Below are 14729 nucleotides of genomic sequence, written 5' to 3'. Positions count from 1 at the left end.
TCTTAAATATACGTTCAACAGTACATGATTGTTTAATAAAGAAACCCATTGTAATATCAACTGGCAATAAACAATTACATAAATAAGTTTAATAAACAATTAGTTAACAATACAGTTAACAATACAGTAAACAATACCACTTTCCTTTGACGAGTAGATAAATCCACTAGTGTGACCGTTTACTGCAACGAAGCGGTGCGAAATCTCAACACGAGTAAAACACACGCTTGACAAAACGTGGTCGACTCCAATTAAAGTGCTGAGTATACGGAGTATCCCGCTTTTTATTTTTCAATCGCGTACGGAAGGGACACACCCCTTTTCAATTCGAAATTTACCAGTGTGTTCCAATAGCTTACAAGCCTTGTTATGTCGACTCTTAGCTGGTAAACAGCTGAAGAATATAATAGAAAGTATACACGAAAGGCGTACAGTAATAGTTTAAGTGACGAGGTGCGGGCCACACCCCCTTCACTGTCTCGTAATGAAGGAAGTCTAAAACCCGAGTTTCAGTGAACAATAGTTATGTTTAATGTTTAGTGTGATACAACTTGATGCATTTTAGTCCTGTGAGCTAAAGCAATGGAATTTTAAACAATTCTATATTATCATCTGTATGGCTTCTCGATCGAATGGCGTCTCGAAGAGTGATTCTTGCTCTATATCTCGCAATCGCATTAGAGAGGGAAGATTTTAATACCACACAGACCTGGGTACGAATGTTTTTTAAATACGCCATACGTTTTTAGGGCTGATATCTACTTTCACTTACTTACTTTCAGATGAGATCATACATATTTGAAATATCAGGATAGTGAAGTTGATGATTACACTTTTCCTTATAAGTATATATAGTGTGTATTACTATAAAATGCAGGGTTTCAGTTTGAGGTACAGTATAATGCTAGTGCTGCAAAGTCAAGTGTCTCTTAATTTCATAATCAATTGCCACCTGCACTTCAGAAATATGTAGGTATAGACACTTCAGTAATGGAGTATATCCTTCATTGAGTAATTACATCTGACAATGCCTTGTATAGTTACAGCTAGCTGCATGCATTCAGATCATTCTGGTCTTTGGTGTCTTCTTTTCCTGGAATGCATGCATGTACATAATTTGACTGTGTTTTAGTATGTCACTGACAACTAAGCTATAACTGTGTTGTGCTGAACATGTTTAATTTATATTTCATATTCTGTGTGGAGAAGAGAATACTTCTGCGCATATTGCATTTAAACATCCATGAAATACCTCAGGTAGGTACTAATCTAGACAAAACCTACCTATAAGTGCTAACCAACTGCAAATTTATTTACTATATAGCTAGCTATATAATGAAAGGATCCAGTTTGACATTTAATTGCCAGTGGCATGACTGACTACTGAAATTCTTTGGAATTTAAACATGACCAAATGTTCCTTCCAATTCAAATCAAAGAATCAAGACTTACACAAACAAGAATATACTGCTCGGCCAACTGGGAGACGTATCACACAACAACAATCAACACTACATACAGATGATACAGCATACCATATGCTGAGCTGCCAGATTTGTTGTAAATCTAGTCAACAATATGATAGTATTACAGACATGTTAACCTATCTTATAAATGGCCTAGTCTCCAAAACAGAACTAGAAGAACAAGTAATCATTAAACTAACCTTACTTTTCAATTAAGATTGTCCAGAAGTTACTTATATCTTATCTGGCACTGCTTACCATTATACCAACTCTGGTGTCATACATGTACAATTATAATCATGCTCAGCATGCATGTTCTGTGTACAATTCCAGAGCAGGCAATCAATGGAACTCTGGTCCCTATAACTATATACCAATTCCAGAGATTATATGTTACTGTTTTTGGCACATGTTGATCTTATATAATTAAGAACAATATAATTAAAATAATGGAAGGAGCAGTGTGCTGCTCCTGGCAGGCTTTGCTAAGTAACAATAAAGACCACATGTTCGTATATTATTTGAATTCCTTTTAATTGATCTAGATTACTAAAGAAATAGTCAATCATACCAAAGTTTCAGACCTAGAGGTTTAGAAGCTATTGTGCATGTCACAGTACTATAAACTGTATACGTAATTAAAGTGGTAACAAACCTTAACAAATTGATTTGTAAAGTGATGATGCACTATCTTCATATAACTTTACTAGCCACTATCATGTACACAAATACAGAGAATCAAAATTTTAATATGTACCCATGCCATTTGCATTATATATTGCATGTGTTCTACTGTAAAATTTAAGTGTGTACATGTATATATGTCACCGGATTTGACAAAACCAGGCTTCCACACACATTAAGATTTGCAACTTTGAAGGACTATAACTCAACATAGGAGCAAGCTATCACTTTCAAAGTTTGACCTGTTATTGCATAATGCATACATTGAAAGAATTAATATTTTTGTGAAAATTGTAGGTCAATAGCATACTGAGTGATCCAGTTACAAAGTGGTTAAAGTGGATGTGTGTGGAAGCCTGGTTTTGTCAAATCCAGTCACATATGTACATGTGGCATGGGATTGTTACGGTCCAATCACAAGTATTGATGCAACTTTACGATATTAACTATACAGTGGAACTCTTTGTAAAAGTATTAATACTCAAAGACTGTTACCCTATTAATTAGTATTGTGGCTAGGTGAATGGCTAACACCAGTCTTATGTACATATATACAGTGTATAATAGCCTTTCTAAAAGTCTAGGTCTGACTTTTACTGTTCACTTTTTCATATTATTGTTTATCAATAATGTACAAACTCAATATAAATATCATGTACATAAATTACAATTACAGTAATTACAGTTGACCTTTTTATGTAGCGATTGCAAAGTGGTGATTGTTGTGTGGTCTATTAAAGTCAGATTGAACATAAAACATTATTTTGTCAGTAATTATAGTAGTTTCAAGTTGGTAAATTATGATTTATTAACATCCTACATCAGCTTGCACTCCCACTACATGGGATACACTAGTACTGTACGATTATTTTTGGGGTTAAATTGGGCACTGGGCAGCGGCAGCCCAGGTCATTGCTGGATGGCACTAGTGCTAAGTGCACCTAGGCCTGCATCTGCTGCACCTCTCTAGCTTAAGTTTTAAGACATATCAAGCAGCCTGACTGTTCCCATGTCCTGGGTTGCCAAGTGTGTTAATTTATACAAAGTGCATGAGCATAAATGATTACCTTAGTTAAATCGATGTTAGGATAAAAACAAGGGGAGGGTGAGTGAGTGTTTTGGCACGCTTAAGGCGGATTCAACATCTGAGACAGGATTCAGGATTAAGCTCAAGTAGCACCTGTCAGTAGCAACTACGTGATCAATGTGCACACGTGCGATGATATTGAACATTATCAACTGTGGGTCCTAATCTTAATCCCAACCATACACAGGCTTCCGTGTATTTTACAGTGGTAAATTGTGTTTAAAGACAAATAGTTGGACTGGCTTTCATAAAGCCAGTCACAAATGCATGAATCTAAAGACGCACCTTTTAGACTAAGAAACTGACTGGTACTCTTTTAAATCCTTGAATTCATTTATTATTAGATATTTCCTATTATTACATATTTCAGATGTATTATTACATTGTAACAGTGGTGTGAGGGATTTCTAAATTAATTTTTATCATGCCACTATGATAGTACTATCATCCAAAATACAGCTTTATAGATACACACTAACAATGGTGCAGCCTCAATATTATAAGTAGCTAAAACTGTGCAGAGTCTGTGTTATTGCACAATGTTAATAATAAATAGCATTTCCGTATAGCAGTTGGGTTAGTAAAAATTGCTAATGTATGTTACAGTAGAGATGTGGGTTTGTTTCAAAGATTAGTTCCATCCAAATCAGGGATAGACATAGAACATTGTGATTGGTTTGTTACAATGAGATCAAGGGTAGTAGTGCCTTCTGATTGTTTTCTCATACTCAGACGATTTGTAGTTATCTTTCCTAAAGGGGGATACAGTAGCTAATTAATAGTCATAACAGACACAATGAATGTGTAGATATGTCGAATGGCAGAGAAATCTTTTAACCAACTAAATCACTTGTTTACAACCACAGCGACAAAGCTTTGCACAATTTGTACTAGTAATAGCATGGGTAGCAGTGAAATTTGGGCTAAATACCACGAGTGTTGTATTGGAAATGGGGATAAATTTCACAAGGCGAATTTCACTGTTACCCATGCTATTCCCAGTTAATACCATACTCGCTGCATATATGCATGCTGTGCACTAGTGTTGCCATGTACGCAATCTGTCACTATGTACTAAACATGTGTCAACACTAATTGCCGCTACATTGTTAACATAAAAATTCTAGCCAATGAAATTGCAATTACAACTTTTTCACTGCTACCAGTGAAATACGGGATAAATTTCACTGCTACTATTGACACTTTTGTATGGGCAGTGAAACAGGTATGGTATTAACAAATTAATGTATTCATCATTCAAAATTTCTTACCTAAAAATCCTTTCTTCTTGATGTTTGTATTAGCTGTTTTACTCTGAACACACATACAACATGAAAACATCATCACTACCATCACAAGTTACTCACAGGTACAGAATTAGTATAAACATCTTCAGTCACCCGCTTCCCACAAGCTTTCAACATCTTTAAAAACTGAAAATATATAATACCAAAATATATATGGCTACATTACACAGTACATAATGATACAAAGACTTCAGGGTACAAAGCAAGCTTCAAAGTTTAGCTACAGTATTATTATGTATACTGGAATTGTTGTTCCACTATAGGGACCCATAGAAGGCAAAAACCAGATATACAATATACATCCTTTGTTTTGTATTTGCAAGCTCCAAAGCCAGCCTGCAATTAGATTTGGGGCTTGCATCTTTCTTCTTTTCTATACAGGAGCAACAAGAAGAGAATCTGTGTGCTTTTAACAGTGATTGCATAACTAACTATAATGTTTTATGTTCTATAAACCAATCTCTCTCTAATAGTGTGACTGTACTAATAGAGTATCTGAATCGCACATTTTCTACATTAATTTCTTTTGAACCACTGTAAGGCTCTTTTACAGCTAATAGCTACACACTGATTGTCAGCTTATTCCTTTAAGCTTGCCTAGTAGTACTAGGCATAACAACACATTGTTTTTTTGTTTTCTGTTTTACTTTACAAAACTTGATCACACGCCTGTTACACGTTTGGTTTTTACATCGTAACTCTCTGGCTATTATCCCAACACATTCAAACCACAAAAAGGTTTCATTCCAATGTTTATTTCATCTGCAGACTGATTTTCAACTCTTTCCTTTCAGTGATTTACCCTGTAGGTATGACAGAAAACTTTCCTGCATTTATGTAAACAGTGGGTCATAACTTACCTGATTCTCATGAAAATTGGTACTAAACTTTGCCTTTAGATCTAATTTCCAAATTTCAGTATGACCAGATCGTATTTTATGATTCTTTTTGTAAAGTATGGTAAAACCTATCTGGCAGGCACTTCATTGTAAATATTGTTACGTTTGGATAAAGGAGGTTTGAGGAACACAGAGCTATGTATGTGTGAAAATCTTATTTTAATTCTGTTAACAACACACTGGTGTGGTGTACCAGCTTCATGGGCAACATGTGTCTTGATGGGCACTTATTGACAGTCAGTCACTACTGTATTTGTCTCAATAGAAACTTATTGATCCTATTACCATACTGACTGACATATCATACCTTCTCATTTTTGATTACATAGAGAATCAAGATGAACGCACCCTACAGTAATACACCAAGTGAATACCAAGCAACTGATCGAGCAAGCTACTAAAGTACCTGTAGTGAATTAAGTACTGTAAATATCCAAGCAAGTACTATTGTATTTCTGTTTATGGAAAAAATTCCAATTACCCATGTGACACCAAGTAGGGGTATGACAATTATAGCTGCTCTCAGTAATGACCTGTAAAAATTTAATATACACAATGGATCAGTAATAAACATACATGATCAGATTTTGCAAAACCGATCCAAATGGCACATCAGGCAAAATCAAACTAACACCACCAGTGGATAGCTACTCTACCATACTATTGGTTTTTACCTCAGCAATACTCAAACGTGAGGCTAATTTTAAGCGATGTCTTTTCTGGGTGGAGTGGTGAGCTCAAATAAGGACCTGGCTGGACAAGAATCGGTGGTGCACTGGTGGACATGGCCTGGTATAGTTGGCCAAATATTTTCTGTGTTGATTTTGCTGTACATAGGCTAATAAGAAGCCAGCATAGCCAAGCCCTGTGATGTCATGTCAAACTTCATTTTGAAGTCTATCTCTTGCCCACCCTTCCATCCCACCACTTTGTGAGCACTTGTAATACTACTTCACTCATTCAACTACTCAGATTTTCTATCTTATTTGGTAGGAAACTCTACAAGCAGCTACAAATACTGGAGGTGGTCTGAAACGTAATAAATATTATTGATGTCTCTTGTGTAAGATTCATACATATGCTCAATATTTTTGGTAATTTATATTAGCTTGAATTCTTTAAAACCGTTTTATCTCAAAACTTCTCATGTGCAATTTGGATTGTTCACATATCAGAGAACCACTCTAATCCAGCACCTCTCTAATTTTCTAATTTAAAATGTGGCAATGTGTGGTGCACCAATAAGAGTAGCCAAGCTGTGAAAAAATGGTGCGGCCTTAAAAGCCTGGGTGACCAAGAAATGACTGCAATGATGTTAACGCTAAAAATTTTTAATACTGGTTGTGTGCATTGTTAAAATATATTAGTATTAACATCATTGCAGCCATTTCTTGGCCGCCACCTTTGATTTTACAACTTTTTCCACCCAGGCTTTTTAAGGCCACACCATTTTTTCACAGTTTGATTGTTTTTGTGTGGTACAATGTACTGTATCATGGGAAAGTGGTAGAATTTCAAAAGAGCAAGTCACTTTCATTAAAGCAAGCTGCTCTGATATAGCAATGGTACCACCTGTTTCTTTTAATAAAAGTTCAGTCAAACATAGATTAAAAGAATTTATTAATGCACACATACAGTAATCCCTAACTATCCTTGCTATTCTGTGAGTTGGGAAGCAGTGGTATAAGGTGAGAAGTATTGCTACAGAGTATTCAATCATGTTTTTAAATAAGGATCCCTCTAAGTCATTTAGTAAACTCTGTATTATAGTCCTTAAAGGGTGCAACAGCCTTAAAACACTTGTGAATTGTCTTTACTGTATGGTATAAGAGTATCCCCAGGACTTGTCCATTTATATAAATAACATAGCTTGAACATTATCTGCTGCCAATCCATAAACAAATTATTTAAAATGAATCTACGTAGCAGGTGTACTTGTATGTGCTTGAGGATTGTCACCCACAAAATATGTGTACAGATACATTACAAGGGTACTTGAGATTTGCCTGATAAGGATTTTGTGTATATACCTGTACATACTATAATATAGCTGCACCAGGAAAACCCCTCATGCTCCAATGAAAGGAAGGTTCAGAACTCTTAGTTGGTAAAACAAGCCACTGTATAGGTTGAATACAGAGGAAATCCTGGATCTCAGGCTATGTGGCTTTGCAGGCATTTGCCTTTCTGTGGATCAAATCACCACCTGGTCTGGGATTTTTTCTGCATTCAACAAAGTTTTAGTAACATATTTCTGAATCCCTGCTACACAGGATCTCGGCCATCTATTCCATACTCTGGTATGTGTCATTGCTCCAGTTCAGTCAATCAACAACATACAGTTAATGAAGAACAGTTCTTACTTTGCGGTACCTAAAGCAGTGACCTTTTCAGTTGTTGCATTTCCATGATTGCTTTTAAAAACTTCATGTATAGTTACAATCAAGAAGAAGCAATTAATCTGGAATTAAGTGTGTAATTTAGATTAAACATACTCTAAGGTTACCACTATGATCAATAACATGGGACCAACAAAGGCCCAGATGGCACTATTCTCTTCAGATATCCAACATCTATGTACATAAAGATAAGTTAGATAAAGTTTTTTATGCAAATTAAAATTTACTGACATATCATCGTCACCATATTGCTCATGAGAAACAGCAGCTGACACAGTTACAATGGGAATGGGTAGTCCTATATCATAAGCAAACAATCAGCTATTGTAATATGTAAACATGCAAACAACTCACCCCAACCTACTAAAAGAAAAAATATTTTCCTTTTAAAAAATCCCCGATAGAATACAAATTTAAGCATGATAAACAGTAGGATTCCTTCACAAAGCATCCAGCTGAATGCAGCCATGAAGAAGTAGTGAAGTAAGATAGCCACAATGAGACAACTAGTCTATAAAAACAAAACATAAATATATTGGTCGCATATGCATAGTCTTACCCTGTATTCACTAGCAGTTTCAATACCACTAACAAATGTTATCAGTCCCAACAGTAGAGCAATACAGAGGTTGAGGTGGACGAAGTGTTGTATTAGACGAAACACTTTACGTCTTCATGTACAGTATGTGGTATGAGCAGTGAATCTGACACATGACTGAAAAAAAATGGTTACCTTAAAACAATCAACAAAAAGACTGCAATCAGTAGACACACAATAGATATTCCACATCCAATGTAGCTAACTATTTGCAGTGCTTGAGATTTAGGGCTATCCTAAAGAATGTGAATATACAACATACAAGTACTATACAGTAAATTGTATAAGTTGGGTCCTCCTAGAACTACTGCCCTGGAGGATCTGGTTGATCCACCTATGGATCCCTACCTCTGATGAAATACTAAACAAGTCGATGATGTGACAACAATACTGGCCATGCATTAAATATAGTCATAATTAAAGGGAGAGTAAACTTGTGCTTTCTTATCCCTGAAAGCCATTGCATGTGTTTTATTCTCACCTTCTTATCCCTGAAAGCCATTGCATCATACGGTACAATAGTACTGTATAGTAGGGACCACAAAGGAGTAGGCATGGCCCACAAAATAACATCACTCAAAAACCAGCCTTAATTCCCCTAACGACAGTATTGGTTTGGTAAAACTAAGCCCAAACAAGTTTTCAGATCGATTCAAAATGCTTTCAACAAGTTGATACAGAATTTTAATAATTTATTTAATGGAATTTTCTACTGACAGACTGACTGCCTGACTGACTGATGCCTTCAGACAAGTGTAACTTGATAATGGCTAAGGCTACGGGCTTGATTTTTTCACTGTTTGATGTCGCTTCAGCCTGAGAAGTGCCTTTACATACAATGCATTCTTCATGGACTTACCAGTGTCCTCCTTTGTGTCCCATTCATCTTTGTTGATAGCAAAAGTGTCAATTTGGTGGTAGCATGTGATGGCTTCCCTTCATAATGGAAATTGTCTGTAATTTTAATAATAGCTGTTTTGATTGCAGAGGTGCTTTTCGAACAGTTCTTGATTCATACTGCTGTGTAATGGGTTGACACAGCCAACAACGAAGTGTAATGGATGCTTCACTTTGTAGACAATGATTGATATAGCTGGGGAGCGCGGCACCATTTCTTTCAATATGTGTAGATTGAAGAGGTGCTTTTTGAACAGTCGTTGATTCAAAATGCTGTGTAACGGGTTGAACATAGCTGACAATGAAGCACAATGGATACTGTGTATTTCCATTATGGTATCTTGAGCACAGTAGGGATATAACACTTCTTATTGTTTTACTGTGATTTAATATCATTCCCTACTCCAGTTTATTTCAGTACTTTTTATTGTTGCGCTATGGTCCCTACTCTAGGAATTATACACCCCTAATAGGCTTTGAAATACTGGGGTCTATGTAACTTATTAACCCCCAGGTACTCAGGTACCACAGCACAGGACTATTGGGTTATATGCTAGACCATGCCAACTTTAAGTTTAGCAATTATGTATGCAGGCATCTATAATCCTACATGTATTTCACTTGTAAAATGTAGACATGGACAATTCATGCTGGCCTCTATTAATAGTTATAATGCGTTTTATTACAAAAGTACTATTGTGCGTATATCAATGGTTTTCCAAAATTCGGTCACATATACTGAAGCAATGTTTGAAGAAAACTAGTATATTAAAATTATAAATTTAAAAATAAAGTAGGAATCCAAGCAATAAAAAGTAGCGAAACAAGAGAAGAACGATGGTAGCCATTACAGCATAGCTCGGTGGGAAATCCCTACTTTGGCATGATATAGCCATTATTTTGTGTTCAATGCCGAAGTAGGAATTTCCCACCGAGCTATGCTGTAATGGCTACCATCGTTCTTCTCTTGTTTCGCTACTTTTTATTGCTTGGATTCCTACTTTATTTTTAAATTTATAATTTTAATATACTAGTTTGTTTAGTTTTTTTTGTTAAAGCATACAGCTAGCTATAAACATGTGACTGTTCTATTAGGGTGACCGCTATGTTACAGTATCTCGAGGCAGCCTGCAAGATGTGTGCTTGCCCAAAAAGTGGCATGGTTTCAATCGATTATAGAGTATGTCGAGTCAGCCTTCCAAATTGAAGGTGTGTAGTCACTGAAATACAGCTAGCGCAAAAGGGGTGTGTCATTGTGGTTTCAATCAGTAGATCGATAATGCGTAGAATGAAGAATGGGCGTGGTCTTGTGACCCATCGTGAAGCTATCTAGCTAGTACCAGTACCTCCATAGAGTACCCTCCGCCATAGATTATATCAGTAAGGAATATAATCTATTCCTCTGTATAGTAGCGTAGTCTAAGCGCCTTAAATAATCTTGTGGCGTCTATTATGCTGCTTAAAGAAAGTGTTGATACGGAAAATTAACGCCTCAATACGGTTTCGTTGGATGAAGAAGACAAGCAGCCTGATTGAAGATAAAAGAAAAGACAAGGCGCAGAGGGCACACACTCGTCGGAACCCCAAAAGGCACATCCCACTGGTGAGTTTGCTAGTGTTGCGTAAAATGGTTGCCGTGCACTGTTTCATTTGGCCTCTAGGCTTGCGACTGTGATCAGTCAGGCAGTCAAGCAGTCAGGCAGTCAGTCTAAAATTCAAAGTTTTGGCAATTTTTAAAATTCTGTATCCGGCCACCTGTAAGCGTTTTGTTGTATTTAATGCTGTTTTATGTATTATATGGACTAGTACTATTCCGTAAAGGTGATTTTCGTCTTGTAAGATATCTCTAGGATGATTTTTAAAGGCGCAATTTTGGGCGGCACGCGAACATTTCACATGGATTCCTACTTAAACGGTACGACCGTACCGTTTGATAATAACCATTTGAACCTGAGAATGTTGCATGTCATTCTAAATAACTACTGTGTACTGTAAAAATGTTCTCAAGGCAAATTTCATCCTTCACTTCAGTAACTATTATTATTGTAAGCACTTTTCATGCATCTTAATAGTTACTACACATTGCCAATTGGTCTAAAGTTAGCTTTATGCAAGGTACAGTGATTGCATGCTATTCTTCACCATAATATGTAGGCAATTTCCTGTCTTGTGTAGCTAACTGGATTAAACACTGCTCCTTCAATAGTAGCCGCATTGAGTAGTGCCATAAACAATATTTTTGAGCATTGAGTAATGGTCAAGTTTGAATAGTTGCCACATAAATTTTTAGTAATTAGCGCTATGGCATTTAACAGGTATTGTCTGCAGATTCACCTTCTGGGTGATACAAGCATTCACACACTTTCATTTTCTACATGTGCACTATTTGTACAATTATTATTGTTTTATTAATTACTAGAAGTCTGCAAAATGGTTGATGCCTGTAAGCACGCAGGAAATTGGTATTAAAAATCCCAGACCCATACATGGTCCCAATTAAATTGTAAACTATAAGCAAGTGCTTAAAGATCTACACAATTCAGGATTTACATAGAATCCTTCTCCGCACTCAAGCTATACTTGAACATTATAACTTCTCACACACACTGTACATCACTTACTCCTGTTGTGTCTACAAGGACAGCAAAACTTGTCAAGTGATTAGTGTAACACTCAATAAATGTATCATTAGTGTTTTCACTTAGTCTAATACCATCAGTTGACAACTTGCCACTAGAAATTATGTGTATAATATATGGTTAGACAATTAATGTACAATTGAGTACCTGGAGAAGTCGAAGAAAACACAGCGAGGATTAAAGGAAGAACTGTTTCCTTCCTAAACATTGAAAGTTAAATACATATTTCATTAATTATTGGATACCATAGGGTGAATTATTTTTGAGGATAAAAAATTCGAGGATTTCACAGATAATTTGTAAATATCCACGAAATTCTGTTCTGTTGAAACCTCAGTTGAAAATGATGTGGTGAAATTTTTGTTAGGTGGTGGTGAAATGACTGTGGAAATGCTTCGAGAAGAGATTATCTACCTACCTAGTAGATAATCTATGCTTTTCATGTGAAAGGTCAAGATTCCTTTTCCATCACCTACGGTAGCTACTGCTCAAATGCAACGTCGATCATCTCATGTGATTTTTTGTTAATAAGCTAATGGGAAGGGCATCCATTTCTTTCTCGAGTATTCATCCCAACCAAAACGGGATGGTTTAATGTCCTTTAATTAGCGAGTTTTAAAAATCACTTGCTGATCAGTGCATTATGGACTCCGTTATGATGGTACACTGCTTATAGGGGTCCAAACGTAGGCGTAGCTAACTGAAATTACTATATCATAATAATAATCATAATAATTTCAGTTAGCAGCTTAGTAAATGCGGTGCCTTTGGATCACCGACGAGTAGCTACTAAAATCAATCACACATCTCGAGAAAGTAGTCGGCATGCACTACATGCATTGATCATTGTATATTTTGCTGTTTGTCTGTAACCTCCAAATTTTTTCCAAAAATTTTTTTGTTTAAAGCAAAAATTTGAGAATCCGCAAAATTTTATATCCTCAAAAATAAGTCACCCTACGGTATATAGTGCATAGAAATGAGTATAAGTAACTCATAAAACAATACCATATATACAGTACTCTAGTTAGTGAGCTGGTAATAACCTAGGGTACAACACGTTTTACATGTTTTAATGTAAAGCAATGGGGATGTCAAGGGTTGAAACTAGAGGTGTACCGATATAAGAAAACTATACCGATCCGATACCGATACGATATGGATTAATCATTTTCAAACCGATACGATACCGATACGATATACCGATATAACTAAGTGCAGCTATTAATTTTATATTTGAAGAACCACATATGCCATGTTTAACTTTATTTTAGCTAAGATTATTGGCTATGCTTGATTACCCATGGTGGTGTGGCCTCTATTGACAGCTCAGACTATAAGACACCCACAAATATTTTAATAGATGCCCTGCCAAGATTAGACCGGATTACTCCGCATTTTAATGGCTTGTAGAGATGGCTGGTTGTTTTATGCTGTGCTCTTGGTTCATCTTTTTGCTGTTTCCCCAGGCCCACCACTATGAGTGTTTGTTGTATGATTGGTAAGCTCAGGGCCGCCCAGAGAAATTAAGGGGCCCAGGGCAAAGAGTTAAAGTGGGGCCCTTCACCCAAGTTGTAAGGTGAAGACCAAAAAAAAAAAAAAAGGTCACAACCTGCTGACAATGACAATAACTACCCATCACCAACCACATCTCCTTATCTGTAAGCTTGCTACACTGCTCCTCTGAAGAATACTGTGACTGCTCTATTAGAATATTTAGAGCTGACTGCTCTATTAGAGTATATCAATCTTTTAAACAGGTATTCAGGGTGCCCTTCATGGGGCCTCCTGGGGCCCCTTTCAGGCTGGGGCCCGGGGCAAAATGCCCCAGTTTCCCCCCCCCCTGTGGGCGGCCCTGGGTAAGCTTAGTGACAACAAAACAGTAATTATCCATGCACTTAGATGGCTTCACTTAGTGTACTGCTTTTAGACAAGGAAGATAACTACTGTTTCCCGCCCTTTTTAGCTAAATAATAGGGTTTATAATATGGCTTGATCATTGGACAATGTCCTTAAGATAGTTCAGTTGTATATCGGTGTATCGTATCGGTTTTTAGCAGCAATATCGGCTCCCACCGATATAGTAGAAATGTCTATATCGGCCACCGATGCGATATGTATCGGTATATCGGTACACCTCTAGTTGAAACCGAGCAATAACCCAAATGACTCATGGACTCAGGTAGTAAGTAATCTGGGTATGATCTATGTAATTGACATGACATGGTTTCAACCCTGAAAGTATCATTACACTCCTGCCAGAACATCAATTAGGCCTGCTGACATAATTTTGACTATAATACACTAGCAGACATCATGCAAGAATTATGTTAGCATAATGTTTAAGCTATTTTTGCTATGTGCACACCAATAAGGCGGTGCAATATGAACATGTTATACATTATAACAACATTTCATTATCAAATGAACATGTAATATTATTATGTTTACTGTTTCTTGGTTGATTATTTACAAACATAGAGCAGTCATTTATACTAATGCAGCATATAGGAAGTACAGATATGTATACTCTACTAAGCAGTCAACTGTCAAATATCATCTTGATTTTGAAAGTATAATCTGGAGTTTGCTCAAAACCATTTTCAACACATAAGCCTATTTAATGTGTATGAATAATTTTCCACGTTGCACACTTGTTATTGTTAGAATAGTAAAGTGCAGTTTGACCTTTTGATTCTACTATGTAAAGTACTGCACAAAAAGTATAATATACCACATATATATCAATGCTT

The 14729-nt window shown here is 36.4% G+C and overlaps 1 protein-coding gene across 1 annotated transcript in view; it reads right to left on the bottom strand.

Annotated features, from left to right (window-relative positions):
• Nucleotides 1-3643: 3643 nt before the first annotated feature.
• Nucleotides 3644-14729, bottom strand: part of LOC136254563 (adhesion G protein-coupled receptor L3-like) — a 32367-nt gene continuing 21281 nt past the window's right edge. Inside the window, exons 13-25 of the mRNA XM_066047303.1 lie at nt 12124-12176; nt 11959-12070; nt 8576-8676; nt 8402-8513; nt 8197-8353; nt 8074-8140; nt 7950-8016; nt 7807-7904; nt 5850-5976; nt 5751-5792; nt 4605-4670; nt 4509-4551; nt 3644-3989 (exon numbers count right to left, since the gene is read on the bottom strand). Coding sequence (XP_065903375.1) covers nt 3862-3989; nt 4509-4551; nt 4605-4670; nt 5751-5792; nt 5850-5976; nt 7807-7904; nt 7950-8016; nt 8074-8140; nt 8197-8353; nt 8402-8513; nt 8576-8676; nt 11959-12070; nt 12124-12176 — 1173 coding nt within the window. The 3' untranslated portion in view covers nt 3644-3861. The remainder of the gene's footprint in view (nt 3990-4508; nt 4552-4604; nt 4671-5750; nt 5793-5849; nt 5977-7806; nt 7905-7949; nt 8017-8073; nt 8141-8196; nt 8354-8401; nt 8514-8575; nt 8677-11958; nt 12071-12123; nt 12177-14729) is intronic.

The sequence above is a fragment of the Dysidea avara genome, chromosome 4, assembly GCF_963678975.1.
Source record: "Dysidea avara chromosome 4, odDysAvar1.4, whole genome shotgun sequence".
NCBI classification, from domain to species: domain Eukaryota; kingdom Metazoa; phylum Porifera; class Demospongiae; order Dictyoceratida; family Dysideidae; genus Dysidea; species Dysidea avara.
This window is presented reverse-complemented; position numbering and strand designations above follow the sequence as displayed.